The sequence below is a fragment of the Tinamus guttatus genome, unplaced genomic scaffold, assembly GCF_059628265.1.
Source record: "Tinamus guttatus ecotype Peru unplaced genomic scaffold, ASM5962826v1 Tinamus_guttatus_pri_ptg000035l, whole genome shotgun sequence".
NCBI classification, from domain to species: Eukaryota; Metazoa; Chordata; class Aves; order Tinamiformes; family Tinamidae; genus Tinamus; species Tinamus guttatus.
The window spans coordinates 5,859,511-5,876,937 of NW_028288569.1; the positions used below are offsets into that span (position 1 = coordinate 5,859,511).

The following is a 17,427-nucleotide window of genomic DNA, read 5'->3' on the forward strand; positions in this document are numbered from 1 at the left end:
TCTATTTAATATATGACATCCTCTCCTGACATGTTGCTTCATATACTAGGACACTTGCAAAAATGAGAAGAAAACATTAAGAGTCTTGGGGGTGGAAGGGACCTTAGTCTGAACAGCTTTAGGGTTATCTGCAATGACCTAAGAGCAGAATATGAAAGGTTCCTTCAAATTAATGCATGACTCTAGATAATCTCATTCTCAGAATGATTTACATGCACGGGCCAGGTAAGCCAAGTGTAGGAACACGTCAGCTTCGCAGAAATCACTGAGGAAAGGCAATGGCTTGCCGAGGCTGAAAGAACACCAAAATGTGTGACTGACAAGAGGGGCAATATAAAGAGCTGAATATGGCCACACGGCATTATACAGTCTGACCAAAGACGACAGCCCACCAACTACAGCATGGAAAAGGAAAAGGAGGGCGCAGAGTAACAGTGAAACCCGTGGTGATGCAGGTTGGCAAAGGCAGGAACTAGGCTTTCCTGAAATACTGCTCTCCTTGCTTGACAGCGTCTCTTCTGCCTGCCCCTGCGCCTCTCCCTTCCAGCAGAGGATCCCCCTTAATACTGTAACTTCCCAGAAAGCATCAGCAGAAAGTTTCTGTTCTCCTGCAGTTTCTCTTGCAAACGATAAAATCCAACTGTTGCTTTTATGCCTAGGACTTGCCTCCTTACTCCAGAGCTGTCTCAACCAACCTGCTTACAGTGCAGCCCAAACAGCCGTAACCAAAGCTCTCAACATCCTCCCTCCTGCCCCGCACCTGCAAAGGGCTCTATCTCAAGCAGCGCTTCCCATATCATTGCAAAGTGGACTTGCAAAGCTGGATCCAAGAGGCAGGGCTGCTAGTCTTGCACAGGAACGCATGCAGCACACCTCCTCCCAGGCACCAAAATAGCTATTGCTTTTTGCTCTTACTGCCTCCTGCCTCCATCCCTTCACAGGCCTTGTCAAATGAAATTCCATCCCTCTCAGTCCACGTTGCAAAACCAACGTTGTGTGGTTTTGCTGTGTTATTACCCTTTGCAGGCCTTACAGCGTACACTTGCTTGGTCCCACCTGAAGCAAGCGATTTGTCTTTAGTGCGTGTCATTCCCTACATACGTAGTGACTTATGGTGTTGATCAGAGCACCAGTTATTGATGGCAAACTTGTCTTTCGGGTAGCTTCTATGTGCATCAAGCAAGAACATTTGCTTAAAAAGCAGTGAGAGAAAACTGAACTTTTAGTATAAATCAATCCCTCTTCTTTTAGGTTAATGCATCTTGCCAGAGATTCAAGGAACTCTTCTTGCAGTTCGAAATATTTAGCTTTGCTTAATTGTTCTAATTTCTATGCCCTTCTCTCTCTGAAAGCATACATACACTATACAGTCAGAGACAGTGAGGTCTGGCAAACAAACCAACAAAAACTATTTATCAGAAATACTCCCCAAAATCATATTCTAATGTTCAAGAACAATACATAAATTAAAAAGGTCTATATTATGTAATTTAATGTTTTCTTTAAGGTCACAAATCTTGCACTTTTTTCTTAAAACACTACATTCTAGAAAAAAAAACACTGGCCAAGATTTTCAGTATTCTGTTTTTAAGTATTTTTAATCTTTTCTATGATCCCAGAAGACAAGTTCAGAACCCCCTCCAAATGAAAGAGCAGGAAGCCAGCTTTTCCAGCGCGGAACCGCGCACAGGCTTCGTACAGTTGTAAAGAACCACACCGGCATGCCATGCAGGAGTACGAGGGATCGAAGTCGGCAACATACAAAAGTTTCATCTAGGAAGAACAAGTAGAGCAGTTCCCAAGCCCCACGAGGCTTGTGAGCAGCTCAAGTGCCCCCCGGGACGCACCTCATTCCCAGGGCGGAACCACAGAAGCTGCTGGCTGCCACCATGACCGCTGGTGTTAGGCTGCCTCGAGAGTCACTACGGACTCAACCCGGTCCTTTCTTGCTGAAAAGGACTGAAAAATGCCACCTTTGAGGAATCCCTACTGCCACCTGGAAAACAGGGTGGCATTTCTACTTCTCTGGGCTTTTTTTTCCTGGTAATTACATAAGCTTTTTAGGGTCCTCACCATATATACATTCCAGCTCTCTGAGTCCCACAGCACAAGACTCAGACACTCAGGATAGCTCTTTACTGTCCAGGGATACAAGGATAGCTCTTTAGTATATAATCTGTCTGAAATATCTACAAATATGATTTGCACAAAGCTAAGGGATTGCAGGCCTGCAAACAGTGTGCCAAGAATAGCAACTATTAAGGACAGCCATTCCCCGCAGCAGCTGCAGCCCCCACAGGATTCGGCAGCCTTGCGGTTGCAAGTGAAGTATCTCCAAGCTGCGAAAGGCAACGTGCCCACGAGGCTTGAAGTTTAGCTAAAATAAAAGGTATAAGAACCCAGAACGCTTTTCTGTCACTGGAGTGCCACAGTTTAAGTTAGAAACTCAAATCCATGCCAATTAATTGCACGCTGTGAAACTTGTGTCCTCACTTAGGGGTGTGAAAGCACTGACACCTGCAAGGAAAGAAAAAAAAAGCAACTAACTTCAGTGACCTCTCCCGAGCAATATCTTTCCTAATTCCCCATTTCCTTCTGCTTATAAACAGTGCTTGAAAAGCCCAGCCTCCACACAGCAGAGCTGGGAAAGTGAAATTTGTTCCAGAGAGCACTCTCCTCCTCCCTTAAATGATAATAGTAAAAAAAAAAAAAAAAAAAAAAAAGTGCAACCCCCCCCCCCCGACCCCTGCGTAATTCCTTCATGTATTCCTTCCTGCATAAAACACATATTTTTCCAGGACCTTTCTTTCCCTCCTTTCCTAGAGGTAGAGAGACAGCCCCTCTTAAAGTTATCCGGGGTTTACAAAAAGTTTTAGCTCCCTCTCCCATTAAATAACATTGCATTTAATTGATCCAAGTAAAGTTTTCATTGAAGATCTCAATTAACAGGCTCCCCCTCAAGACTTCTTTGTTGCTTGTCATGTCTTATTATAGAACTTCCAAACTATAAGCCACCTATTTCCTCGTGTGGTTATGAGAAAAGGTTGCCTGGCTTGTATAATATGTCCACAAAAAAGTAACAAATATTTATTCTGTCATCTGAAGAAAGCCTCCTCACAAGGGGTCACAGCCTCCTGCCTTCTCGATGTCCTGCTCTTTTGCATTTATATGAAGGAATTTGCCGAACAATCATTTCTGCTCACAGTTGACAGCATCTCAAAGGAAGACCAGAAACTGGTGTAAAAGCGAGAGAAAGCGGGTGATTTGTAAGGCTTTTGTGAATTAGAATCCACACCTAAGACGAGGCCCTCCGGCATACTAAGAAGGCTGGGTTTTATACCCACTTATGCAAAGCACTGGCCAAATGAGCAAGCAGCCGCATGAAGCTTATACATGCTCCTGTATGTAAGGGCATGGCTCCTGTACGTAAGGGCATGACAATAATTTGCTCTGAGAAATTGCACAGATCGCTATTTTTGCTGAGGGGGAAAAAAAAAAAAAAGCAGCTTTTTGGGTAATCCTTCAATTTCAGTTTTCAAACACTCCCACATCTTACAGAACCAGCCTGTAAATCCCAGCTGAAAACGGCTCACCCGCTTCTCCCACCACGTGTGCGGATATCGTTCCCTCTGGATAAAGCTTCTCCCGGCTCAGGCTCTGCCATTCAGCACTCCCTGGGAGAAATACACTGCTTTATTCATCCCTCCGCGCCTCGTGCGATGGAAGCGGTGCCAAGGATCATGAGCACACGGAATACGCTTAAGCCTGTCCTTCCTTATCATGGCTGTACAGGCAGATGGAAACAACGATAACAAAAGCAAGTCAGAGACCTTCGCACACGATTCAGAGCAAGAGAAGGAACTGATGATGACCCCAAACTATGCAGATACCCCTTTGCCACCGTTCAGACTGCAGACAAAAGCCTCCCCTCTTAGCAAAATCCGGGAAATTCTCCAGCTCTGGAAAAACGCAGCTCCTCTTGTGCCACCCAAGCACTGGAAAGCAAGCAACCACCCTGGGCACTCTAGGAAACCAGCAGTGTCAATGCAGGTCTCTGCACAGAGCCACGCAGGGCAGGGAGCTCTGCTCTTCCTCGAGGATGGAAGCAGTTTCTACCCAAACCAGCCTGTGCTATTTTAAAATGCTTAACAGATACTAAATAGATGCTGTGACTCCAAGCTAAGAGTGGTTCACCTGCCTTTCTCCACCACGTGCACAAAGGAAACCCTCACAACACACCAGTTGTTTTCCAGTACCTCAGAAGCTCTGCAGTCCTTCCTCCCCAAAACCAAGTGAGAGTTTCAGGTTTAACATTGCAGGGCTCCTAAGAATACGAGCAGAATAAGAAGTCATCTCAAGTCACAACAGAGTTTCGATGAAATACCAGAGATAGGACCCAACCCTTGAAAATGCAGGAAACATCAAGAAACCTTGCTCTGAGGACAGAAATTCTCACACAAGCACACAGGAATTTGCCTCTCCATGAGGCGGAGGGCCTTTTCTAGGCCTAAATCTTCAAGGTGCATTATAAGGACTTAAACATCAGAAGAATGAAATAACTTACTGCATCATTCAACAGCAGTGTGATGAGCAAGGTCAGAGAAAACTAGGGAAGTTACCTCCTCCAGAAGGTAAAAAGCACTGTTTTAAAAACCACATCAAAAGATAAACCACTAGAGCAATGTAGTTTCTAGACATTTTAAATATTTAATAAAAATTCACTTTGAGAGTAGAAAAATAGAAAAGTGTAGCTTTATGATCATGCGAAGTGACTGTCATTTCTTGCTTATATAAAATGGCAACTATTTCAAATTGTAGTACTGTTTACACAGCAAACTGTATTACTGAAAGCTCATTTGATTGTGCAAGAAAACTACAATAAAAAAATGTCGTTCACCAACATAAACTAGAAAACGGGGTGGAGGGAGGAACAGGTGAAATACTGGCTTGCATATCACTAGTGCACGTAGATGAGCAGAGTTCGAGATTAGCAATCTCCTGCAACACTTCAAGAACTGAGAAGGCTTAAGCAATCTTGATAAAACAAAACAAAAAACAAACGAGTAAACAAAAAAAATCCTTTTTTTTCTTATTCTGGTATTTTGTATTGTGATGGTTTTGCATCTTGTACATGACAGCTGGAAAACGGATTTATTTTCCAGCTTAAATTCATGACTAAGGTTTTATGTCACTAGTTGTCATCATGGCCTATTTTTGGCATTGTCAGAAACTTTAAAGTTCCCTGGTTTCAGAAAGTAAATCTTTTTAACAGTGTATATAACATTAAAAAACATCCATTAATAATACTTATCCTATCATCTCATTTATATGCACTTTTTACACAACTTGATGTGCAATATCAGCAATGAAGGAATCAAAATTTTAAATTCTTTTCTCTTCCAAAGTTAAATAACTGCATTAAAGTCTTCCCAAACTTTCCTAAATACTGCGTTTTCCCCTCCTTTTCCTATTCTATGCATGGCTTTTGCAAGTAAAGGCCATTGAGTTCATCTCTGCTTTCCAGAACAACTAGGATAAGCCACTGAACAAGCATGGTTTTACTTGAATAAGCAATAGGCCTCGCTTGGCTGAAAGCACTCTGGTTTCTAGTTTTTATGAAACAAACTTTCATACCAGGAACTGAGTGTATGCCATTACCTAGGCTAATTCTCTACATAATCTACAGCTAAATATATCAGCAATGGCAATGGGAGCTTTACCCCTCAAATAGCTATACAGACTCTCACGTTCAGCTACCCTAATCCCACTCTATAAACTGAGTATTCTCTGTAAGGCACCCAGGTACAGAGCCTAATATGAATGTTTATCATTTTTCCCCATGGGACAAATGGCATCATTCACTTCTGTCCTTCTAAAATAAGAGCTCTAACTCTTTTTGGCCTGCAGGATGAACTCCATCAACGCAGAGTTACTGAAAAATGAGTTGCTCCACTTTCTAAAACAAACTTAAAAAAAAAAAAAAGTTGCTTCACAAAGCTTATTGGAAGTGCTTTAGCTCTCTCCCTGCACTCAGGGCAACCATCTCCTTACCCTGTTTGTATTTTATCATGTAACACCACTCCTGGCATCATCCACCCCAGGAAAGCACCTTTTTTATTCCGGTTCTCTTTGAATTTCTCCTTGAAGCCTCTCAACAGGCAAGAGCAACTCATCTGAAAAACTGCATCAGTAACTGATCCATTATTATTCTTATTAAAAAATAAATAAAAAATAAAATTTAAAAATCGCCATGCAGCAGAAAAGAAAAATCTCCGAGCCACCACTTTAGGTCTGTCCTTCATGCAACAAGGAGCAAGATGCTCTCAAAAACAAAGCTCGATGGCTCAGAACACTGTGAAGGAAAAGAATTTTAACATAATCTGCAGCCAGAGGTCTGAGAAGAGCACAAACACGCTGCCTTTATCAGGAAGGTAGTGGAGCTCCCTCTATTGAGTTAGTTGACAAAAAAATTAAGAGAAAAAAAAACACACACACACACAAAAAAAGCACGAAAACCCCCCACACAACAGCGTACTACAGCCAAAATCAAAATGTGTTATTAAAAGACATTCCAACTAGGACTTAATTATCTGATATGCAAACTAACTAAAAGAGGCATCTGAATGAACAGCAACAGCTATTCACAGGGCTCCCAACACATCCTAAGACTCCACTGATTCACCAGGACTCCAAATCCGAAGCTTTTTGCAGCCCTTAAGACCTGAGTAGATGTTTAAAGTTTGACAAATGTGTCATTGCTGTTCCTTAGGACCAAAATAGCTAATGCCAGTTTTTAATGTTAGAAAACTCTACAGATTTTAGAACAGCAGTGCAAAACACATTTCAAATATTTATCATTTTTCTTCCATAGCAAGTGGTTAGCTATACCTAGTAGAACCTAATATAAAGCAGATGATACAGATATACAGATTGCTGCAACAGTTCTTAAATCACTAAATGCAGTTTTTACTGGTTATCAAGGGAACAGCTTAGTATGCCCCTAGTTATTGCTATTGAAAGCACTTCACATGCTTTCTAACCAAACATTACAGAACTGTTCTACTACCGGTAACCTCCTAAATTCATACCCTGAAGCTTTGTGCGGTTTCTCTCTCCACTGTTTTATTACCTGTCTTCTCACTTTCTCCTTCCCTCCACTAAAGAGACATGTTTTTATCTCCGAAGAAAATACCAGCTGAGTAGATGCAGGGCTTGCTTTAATAACTAAATACTCATTTGCTGTTCTGGAGACTTATATGTATGATAAGAAAAACAACTGCATCTTAAACATGGCAGATACTCCTCAAAAGAGCCACCATTTCAGAGCAGTAGATTAACATTTACTGGGGTAGTGGCAATTCAAGCCACTTTCACTAAAATAGACTGTGGAGGGAAGAAAAATAAACAAACAAACAAGTCAAGCCGATTAGACATGAAAATGTATGATATTCCTTTAGTATACATACTAAATATACATACATATGTTAAAGATATCAAGATACAGAATATCTAGATCAAAAACACATATTGTTGTGGTATCCTCACTGAGGACAATACAACAGTACTAAATCAAGAGTTATGGATATTTTTTTTCCTCTCCCCCTGGAAAAATCACATTCTACTTAAGTCAATTCTAATCATCATCTACAGCATTTACAATTCTTGAAAATGCTTTCATTTGAGCACTGATGCATGGAAGTATAACTGACGTGATTTCTCTTGAAAGCAGAAGAACTTGAGAGAATTTGGCACATGCAACAGGTGCTCGGTTCTCTTAGAAGCGTGGCCTTACAGTTTACATAACTTTTTCAAAGCCTTGAAAAAATACAATTGTATTACCACAGTAAAATCTATATACTAGTCAGCCTCAAAATACCTTGAAGAGCACCAAACAAAGAGCCTAAGGATTATACTTCCAGATAGGTTAAATACCTTTGGAAAGCCAGTCTACAAGACAAGTCATTTCTCTGTTTACAGAATTGAACAAGACTTTATTAATAAATAAATAAATAATCCCATGTCAGCACACTAGCATAAAGGAGCCCTCCCATAGGATTAGCAGTGGGAGGAAAGCCATTGCAGACCAGACCGTAAGGCAGCTGATCTGTGACCATGGTGTCTGTGGTCATTTAACACAGGTCACAAAGAGTAGAAACTATGAATACTGCACAGCCTTCTATTGCTGCAAATTATAGCTCCTAAAAAGTTAGCATAGTCATTCTTAACTGTTAGCAGGCTCATAGTGCACTTTAAGTTTTCTTATATAGATAGGCCTGACTCATCCATACCTGGTCCCTCTTCTGTGATCTGCTGTTGTTTCACCACAGACTCAGGAATTACCCCAAGACCATTTTGATAGCTTTTTTTTTCCAGTTCAAAAAAAGTGCCTTTGACAGGGCTGGGATGTGGGAGGGAGGAAGGGACGCAGTGCTGTGCTGGACATTAAAGCTATTAAAACTGAAATTAAGGTCCCACTGCAGAAGATCTCATCTTCCAGGCCTGTCCATACATATGAAACCAGATCTGACATGGTATCCGCATGCAGCGAGCCCTCTATAACTTAAGACTACAAAACACATTTGTAAGATGGTGGAGAAGGTAAATTTATGTTGATCACACATGTAATTTAGCATGTAATTAAAGTATTTAATAGTATTTTCTGCATTTCCCCATCCACGTATCACCTTGCATAAATATTGAGAGATCTTGTTCCCCAAAACTTAAAGACGCAGACAAGCGAATGAACTTCTACTACAGAGACTGCTGGAACCACTTATTCTGGGACTACTCCTTAGGATTACAGCATGATTTTAGGAAAAGCAGTGAATGGCACTATAAGAAAAGGCAGTGCTCTTCCACAGACTGCAACTATGACTCACCATAATTATTTAATGAACACAAAATAGATTTTTTTCCATAAAAAAAAATGCAATGGGTTGGGTCCTGCTAAGGACTTAAGAAACTGAATCTCAAATTTCATACTGAAAGAAATTAAGATTACAGACTGGGATTATTTCTGTTGTTGCCCTCTGCCTTATAAGAAACACTAGAAAAACAATAGAGGAGAGGGGGAGATAAAAAAGATTTTTGTGTGTGTGTGTGAGAGACTTTTCAAGTCAAACATTCTTAAAGCAAATGATTAACTTCTGAGAATGAGTTGGGCTTTGCCGACTTTGTGTTAGACCACAGAAACGTAGCATAACAAAACAAATATACACATTGTGGTAGATTCCTAACTTCAGTCTTAAAATCCGAGGGTTCATGTGTTCTTTCTAATCCGAGGGTTCATGTGTTCTTTCTAATATGGAAAAATAGTTTTCCTGGACTAGCATCACGTCAGATGCATCAGAAAAACAGCAGTCAAGAGAAGGCACTGGTAAGCATCATCTGAATGAGATGAGCAAACATCACAGTTTCACTACACTTGTGTAGCAGAACAATATATAACACATCTCTAGTATTAAAGCAATTCAGTAGACTCTGCTCCTCATAATTATCACTCAACATAGAGGTGGGGAGAGATAAGGATGAAGATTAGCTCTTGATTAAAAGTTGACTTTCCTTTCACATAGAGTTATTTCCTCTAGAGGATCGTACATTTTAATTAGTGTATCTATTTAATCTGGCCTAGGGTTAATCTTCTAATAGCAAACTTGGATCACCTCTTTTTTCTTATATATCTTGATGTAGATATTACATATGTATATAAAAATAAAAGATCTGTATCTTGTAATATATCTGCATGTTTAATATATAAGGTAGTTTATTCTGCAAAGAAATCTAAAACTTCTAACAGGAATTCACTAATAAACTTGAGCATTGCTGAAGAGATCAACACCTGATACACATTCTCTTGTAATATGCTTTTAATATCTTATCTATTGCTTTTCACATGTAAACCTGAAATGAAATTGCCCAAAGCCAAACACTACGACAGAGCAATATAGCCAGAACTTACTTGCAGATGATAGTAAATTAGCATGAAACAGCTGAGATAACAAGGTGAAACTAACCTGAAATACCCTATAATATTAGGACCTTCTTACAGATAGTTTCATATTGAAACATGTTTTGGCCTTCAAAGAATCAATTGGAAACTAAAGGGTTAAACTTTAACTTTGGCTTTCCAGGCATTTTGGTGTGTTACTGAAGAGTTATTAAGGCGATATAGTGCTGTTTTCTCCCAATACGTATTTGCATGCATGTTGAACAGAGTTATACTGAACTTCTCATAGCAGGGACAAGGAATGAACTGCACGAAGAACTAGATAGGTTGGACGTAAACCATTTACTTAAGGTTATAGCTGGTTCCATCTTTTTATACCCCTTCCCCAACGCAAGCCTTGAGAAAGAGATCTGAAATTGTTAACACCCGGTGAGATCACTTCGTATTTTCTTTATTGGAAACTGGGATGAAACTCCATATGGGGACAAGTCATGCTTTTTGGAAGCCAAGGTGCTTATCTCAACATACCTTTAGATTTTCATACAATGAATAAGCTTTCCTGAAGAGTTTCTCTACATCATAGAAACGAGCGTTCTTTGTAAGCGCCGCCACCGAGACTCGCATTTGTAAGTCTTGCGGTGATTAAATACTGTACTTGCTAAAGCAGAAAAAAAAGCCTGGCAGAACAGCTTGACACATTCCCTTCAGGTTCTTTCTGCAGCTTTTTTAGTATTCCAATGGAAACGGAAGCCTCGAGCAGCCTTGCTCTATTGCTCTAGTAGTTTTTCAGTTTTTTTAAAAGACTCAGCTAAAGCTTGCACTACATGAACATCAGAATATTGCTAGTGAGAGAGATCTCCTAGGGTCCCATCCACATCTTCCATTTTGATGGGACTACATCGCCTGCAAAGGGTTAAGCGGAGACCACATAACGAACAAGGAAGAGGCCAGAAATAAAAAGAAAAAAAAAAGAAAAGAAATAAAAGGGAAGCGCCACACAACTCCAACGCTTCCTCGTTGCAACGCCAAGCGCGCAAGGGCAAAGCCGTTCCCTTCGAGCAATACAGAGCGCTACCACAGGCTGACGCTCTTTCCACGGGAACACCGAGGCTCTCCCCGCCTCGAACGCACAAACTCCTCTCCGCTCCCCTTCAGACTCGGGGCTCCACGCTCCGTTTTTACCACACGCCGCCTACGAACGCCTCGAGCCCGGAGGCTCCCGCAGCAGCCGGGGCTTCCGCAGCCCTCCCCGCTCCCCCAGCGCCCAGGGCGGCCCTTGGGCGCGGGCGAGCGCGGCCGCCCCTCGAGCCCGACCTGCCGCCGGTGGCGACCGAGGGCGCGCAGCGGGGCCAGGGGCGAGACGGCGGCGCGAGGGGCCCGGCGCGCGCCCCAACGGCCGCCCCAACGGCCGCCCGCGCGCCCCAACGGCCGCCCGCGCGCCGCGAGCGTCCTTCCCGCGGCGCCCCGGAGCGGCGGTAGGTGGTGAGGGGCAGCGGGGCGCGGGCAGCGCCCGAGGGGAAGGGAAGGAGCGCAGCGGAGGGCAGAGCCGCCGCGGCCACCTGCGTCCGCCCCCCGGCGAAGTTGAGGGCGACCGGGACGGCGGCGGGTGGCCGCACGGCGCGGGCGCGCTCACCTGGCGGCACGCAGAGGGCTCCGAGCAGCAGGCAGAGCGGCAGCGGGCGGCGGCGGGAGGCGCCGGGGGACTCCATCATCCCGCCTGCCCGCGGCGGGACCGGGCGGGGGGCTCTTCCCGCCGGCGGCGGAGCGGGGAGGCAACTTCTGCCCTCCGAGGGCGGGCGGCGGTGGCGGCGGCGACTCTTTCCCCGGGGCGGCGGGAGCAGGAGCGGTCACGTCCCCGTCGGCGGCAGCGGCTGCTCTCCCCCTTGCCGGGCGAGCGGCGAGCGAGCGACTCGTCGCCGGGGCAGGTGGCGGCTCCCCTCTGGCAGCGAGCGGCGCTCCAGGACTGAGAGCGGCGCCGCGGAGGCGGAGCCGGCTCGGCCCCTCCGCCCGCCCCTGGCACCGTGTCCCGGCCCCCCGCGCCGGGATGGGCTGGGCTGGGATGGAGCCGCCGGCTCCGCGGCTTCTCGCTGCGGTGGCGGTGCGGGGCCGCGCTGCGCTCGCTGCTTCCGCGCGGTGCTGCGTGCGGCGCAGCCCTGCGGGCGGCTACCTCGGCGGCACCGTGTGATCCCCCCGAGGGGCTTTTCTGAGCGCCGAGTGACGAGCGTGTCTTATCTCACTCCGCCATGTGATGGTGCGAGCTGCCGGCGAGGAACTTCCCCAGAACTCCCGCAGGCTGGAGCCGCGCTTAAGCCGGCCGAGCCTGCAAGTGCGAGCGTGGTGACTCAGGGCTGAGGACGCGCAAACATTGCTACAGCACGGAGCGAGTTTAAAACAGTGCAGCCCGCGTGTTTTTTTTTTTTTTTTCTCGTGTACTTTTTTTTTTCCGCCTGTAAAATGGAATGAGGATGTTTCACTTTTAGCAGCTGAAGTCTAAAACACTGTCTTCAAATCAAAACATCCTCTGTTTTTTTTTTTTCGCAGTGTTATTGTCTCCGTGTGCAAGTCACGCTATGCATTCAAATCCAAAAATATTTTTTTTCCCTAAACTGAGCAGATTCCTCTCCATGGGATATATTAATAAACAGATACAAAAAATGCTAATTTAAGATCAGGAAAATTTTTTGTCTTCCTATTGAAAGTGATGGCGGCTTTCCTTCCAGGTTTTCTCACATGTTTGAAAGCCTTTACCTAATATGCATAGACAGGAGTATTTAGTATTTTTATTACTGCAGAACCTGGAGACCCCCTCAAAGTCTCAAGGGACGTATTGTGTGAAAGTAGGTTGTGATGACTGCCTAATCCAGTTCAGGCCTGTGCTCCTATTAAGTGTTTTATCTTCTAGTGCTCTAAGAGTGTTCGCTGTTTCTGCAACAATTTAATACATTACAAATTAAGGGCCTGATCCTGAAATCACTGTTGACATGGACAAACCTGTTCAAGCTAGTAGGTTTCTAAGATGGGAGAAAAGGCTGAAAGGTCAAAATTTTAAATTCACATGAATGTAAAGAAACACAGAGGGCAAGACTTATAAGCTAGAATTCAGTGGTGCACTTAGCATATGGTTTGTTTTAAACATGACAATAGTGAGGTCAATTTGTGCAGAAAATTACATGATTTGCTGGATTAGGACATTAAATAATATCCAAGCATTTTTTTTTTAATGTAGGTGATAAACCATTCCCTTATTCACATCAAAATAGTGAGTAATATGTATTTTCTCTCAGTGGGGGTGGCAATGAAGAAATCTTTGAATGACGCAAATAATTTAAATAATGCAAACGCTATGAAACTACACTACGGAACGACAAGGTTCAAACTGATGAAACATCTAGAGTCATTTTTATAATTTATGCTTAAGCTATTATTCAAAAAAATATTCTTCAGTGACTATTTTGCCCCCAGGTCCATCCTGAATGTGTTGTTAAAAGTCTGTAAGAAATATGAGAAGTGTGGAAAATTACATCAAGGACACAATACTTAAATCAGAAGTATGATTTGTTTTGGGTTTTCCTCACTACTTTGTCATTTCTCTTCAAAGCTGTTTCTACCTTTCACTTGAAAGGAGCTCTTTAAATTCTGAGTAAATAGAAAACATCTCAAGCTCAGATTACTCAAATGTTTTGATAACTTTGCTGGAATTTAAATGTGATTAGAAATTGTCAAGATAATTATCAAAGATATCTTTATGTGCTATGTCATTTCAACTATCCTCAATTCTGAGATTTGTAATTAATTCCTTTAATGTCTATTGGGTTGATGGAATATAGATTTGTTTTTTACAAATTATATACTTGGGGCATGCTCCTGTTCCCATTGAAGTTAATGGGAGAATGAGTGAGTCACTGATCTGCTGGGAAAACAGCAACTGCCTGTCTTTAAAGTTCAAAATAAACACTTTCTTTGAAGAAGTTAAAACAGTTACTAGTATAAAATTATTCTTCTGTAGGAAATAACTCTGACTGAAAAGCACTAATAATAAAAACATTCTTTGATAGATGCTTAATCCTATCAAACCACAGATTTTGCATTTATGTGACAAATGGATTAAAAGTGTAATCCATTAATAATGGATTGTGCATCATAACAAAGAGTTTTTGTTAAACTAAAATATCACTTTCCATTTACAACAGATGTATAGCATAGTTATGTTGAAAGCAAATTTCTAGCAAGAATAGTACGGCATGTTGTTGGATAGAGGACTGCTCAGCGCATCTGGCAATTTAATCCATTAGGAGTATTGAGTGAATAAACTTCAGGGTTCGATAGTTAATATAATGTCAATGAAACTGTGCATGCTATTTGGTTCAGCATCCAAAAGGACAGTCTGCAAATGGAAATCTTCCATTGTTGATGCTGCAGTTAAAGTATAAGACAGCTATTGAAGGCACTGCCCAGCCTTGTATTTCTGTAAGCTACTTGCTGTTAGTTTAGCTAGGTATTGTTCAGATAAAGTTGTTAATTCAGCAGAGGCATGCGTGTGCATAGATTCTTGAGTCATTTATATTGATAAACATTTCTTCTTCTTTTTTTGTCTTTTTTTTTTCACCAAAGATTGAACATGAATGTAGTCCATACCGCCAGCCATGAAATCTTTACAGGAATTATGTCAGTGACTTGGACCATATTTTTAAGACAGCTGGGAAATCCACAAGGTACTTGCTGCACCCTTCGTCACTGGAATACCTTTTAAAAGAACGCTTTGCAAATCTGAGCCAAATCTTGCTGAAACCTTTCTGCTGATTTTGCTTCATTGAGGAACAGGCTGTGTTAGAAGAAAGCCACCTTCTGTGTCTTAGGAATAGTCATGTTTGGCACGAGCCATTTTGCTTATCAAGTTAGGATATCTGATGCCAAAGTCTACTGTGTGTGGTAAGGAGGCTAGGTAGGTTTAGGTTGTAGGGTATCTCACACAAAAAGTGCAGGGCACAGGTAGAAAAGGGATTAAAAGCAGTGCCATGCTAGGAATGGCCGTTTGGCCAATGGTAGCAAAGAGGAAAGGGCACTTACTGCAGCTGTGTGCACTCTCTGATTTGGTCTCTGATCTAAGTAAATGGGATGTAGGCATGTGGTGGGGGTAGTGGGAGAGAAGGAAACAAACACTTCACATTGGAAGAATACCTGGACTTTGTGTTTCCAGTATTCCTTCACTGAAGAAAAAAAAAAAAGAGACCTTACTCAAATCAATCAGCAAGTGTCTGAGAGTTTTGTTATGATAGTCATCAGCATAGCAATTAAGTTCCTGAAATAAACTTTTTTTCCTATTACCTGTGTCCAACACACCTGTTTTTTATATATATAATTTAATGGAAGGACCAGCACTGTACAAACATTCATTAAAATGGCATTTGGCTTACATTATATAGAAAATACCCACCCATATTTTGACAAATATGAGTGGGAGGAAGAATTTTCAAGAATTGTCTTTAAAAGTTTGCAACTTGCCTCAGGAAAACAAAAGGGGTTGGGAGTGAAGATAACAGACTGGAAACAGATCTTATAAATAGAAGATATAAGAGAAGTCAAAAGGCTCAACATATTAATAAAGTGCGTAAAGAACAAAATCCTTTTTTTTCTTTTTTTTAGGTTGCACTAGTATATATCTCAGCTATGCTGTCTTCTTACCTTTTTTGAAGGCTCAGTTTCCTTCTTTCTCTGAAACAGTTTTGAGGAAGGTAAAAAAGTACAGTTTTTAGATCAGGTGTCTTTTTTTCATGATGAAAATGGCTTTTCAAGGGAAAAGAAAGGGTTTTTATATGCAAATCCAGTAGGGTACATGATGGTGTCATGCAAAGAGTGGCATGTAATATATCATAGATGCAACACAGCTCTAACGCAAAGAACAAATTTGTTAACACTGCTAAAATGATTGCACAGTGTTTCCCCATTTTTGTGCCAAATTATGTGACCTTCCATGCCTTCTAGTCCTTATTGCTACTTGGCTGTAGGAGGAAGACACCCTAATACTGTAGGAAGTGGCTGAGCCCATGCTACACTTGGCTTATCCCATTTTGCCAGCAAACACCTTGCAAGCCAGTGCTGCAAAATCAGACATGCAATGCTGCCAAGCTGTAAAGGAACAAGCAAGACCACAGTGTGGTACGATTCAAGCAGAGTTTTCTAATTTCTCAGTCAGTATTGTGCTGGCTGGAGAAAGAGGGCATTGATGGGTTTCCTTGCCCTGTGGGGTGTCTCTGGCCGGCTCCTTGTGCTTGCCTGCGGCTGCTCTGTCTGCCAGGTTTCCATGCACGATCTCAAGCCGTGCAAGGCACCATTCTCAGCAGGGCTCAGGCTGGACTTGGGAAGTTGCTTCTGGGGTAATTGGCCTAGGCCTGAAGGCCTTTCCACAGGGCTGTGCAGAGTGAGAATGATCTTGCCTGCAGCTTCATGCTTGAAACATCTTCCTGTCTGTTCCATTGCTGTCACTTGTGTCTGAGAGTAGGACCAAATGGACTCTCAGCTTTGTCATGGCAATACACCCACATCAGGGCCTCTGTTGTCTGCTTCTACCTATGCTGCCAGGGCAAGTACAGATGAGCTGCTGGCAAAGCAACAGAGAAGAACAGAGGCCCTTTCTGGCCTGCACCCTCCTTTCATCTGTACTACAGTGCTGTCAGGCAGGCAGCAATCCGTAATCATTTGGGGATTACGTGACACCAGATAAACTGGCATAGGAGCCAATTTTGGGACAGCAGTGAGGATGCCAAACACCTTCTGGACTGTGAGATAGAGTGAATGGGGCGTTCTGAAGTCATCTGCAGGTGTCCTTCCTTGTGGAGGGCCCTTGACAAGATCCTCTGGGGAAGCAATCCAGCAGAGCAAAGATGGGCATAGCCACTCATGCCATCTCCTACATCAACACCAGTAGACCTTCTAAATATCCTCGTACTCAGAAATTAATTGTAGCTTTCTTTTTACAGAGATCTGATTTTGGCCCAAAATTTCAAATTCTTACTTAGATCACTGTTTTTATATATATATAAGTTGAGAAGAGCTGTGTGATTTTAAAATCACCTGCTTTATCAAATCTAATACTTATATTCAGCATTTTTTTATCCATGCTGATTAGGCCTCAAATCACAACACCTTTGTAAACAAGGTACTCAAGTACTTCTGTCTTGCCTTTCATTTGAGGAATTCAAAGGCTTGTGACAGCATTGGGCATTTGACAGCATGTAAGGACAGAGATGACACAGAAGCCTCAAGACATAAGCAGTTTCCCCAGATCTCCTTAACAAAGCAATGGTTAAAGAATGGGGAAAAATCACAGAATCAGGGAATGACAGAATAGTTGAGGTTAGTGAGGTTAGAAGGGGCCTTTGGAGATCATCTGGTCCAACCCCCTTGCTCAAGCAGAGTCCCCTGAAGCATGTTACTGAGGATGGTGTCCAGATGTCTTTTGAATATCCCCAAGAATTAAGACT

At 42.7% G+C, this 17,427-nt stretch overlaps 1 protein-coding gene across 2 annotated transcripts in view; it reads right to left on the reverse strand.

The window, feature by feature from the left end:
* Nucleotides 1-11,857, reverse strand: part of ALCAM (activated leukocyte cell adhesion molecule) — a 107,383-nt gene extending 95,526 nt beyond the window's left edge. The window contains exon 1 of one of the 2 annotated variants that reach the window (XM_088533737.1): nucleotides 11,580-11,857. In XM_088533737.1, the coding sequence (XP_088389863.1) occupies nucleotides 11,580-11,658 (79 nt within the window). In that variant the 5' untranslated portion in view covers nucleotides 11,659-11,857. The remainder of the gene's footprint in view (nucleotides 1-11,579) is intronic. The other variant, XM_088533741.1, reaches the window with a different exon arrangement.
* Between the last annotated feature and the right edge of the window lie 5,570 nt (nucleotides 11,858-17,427).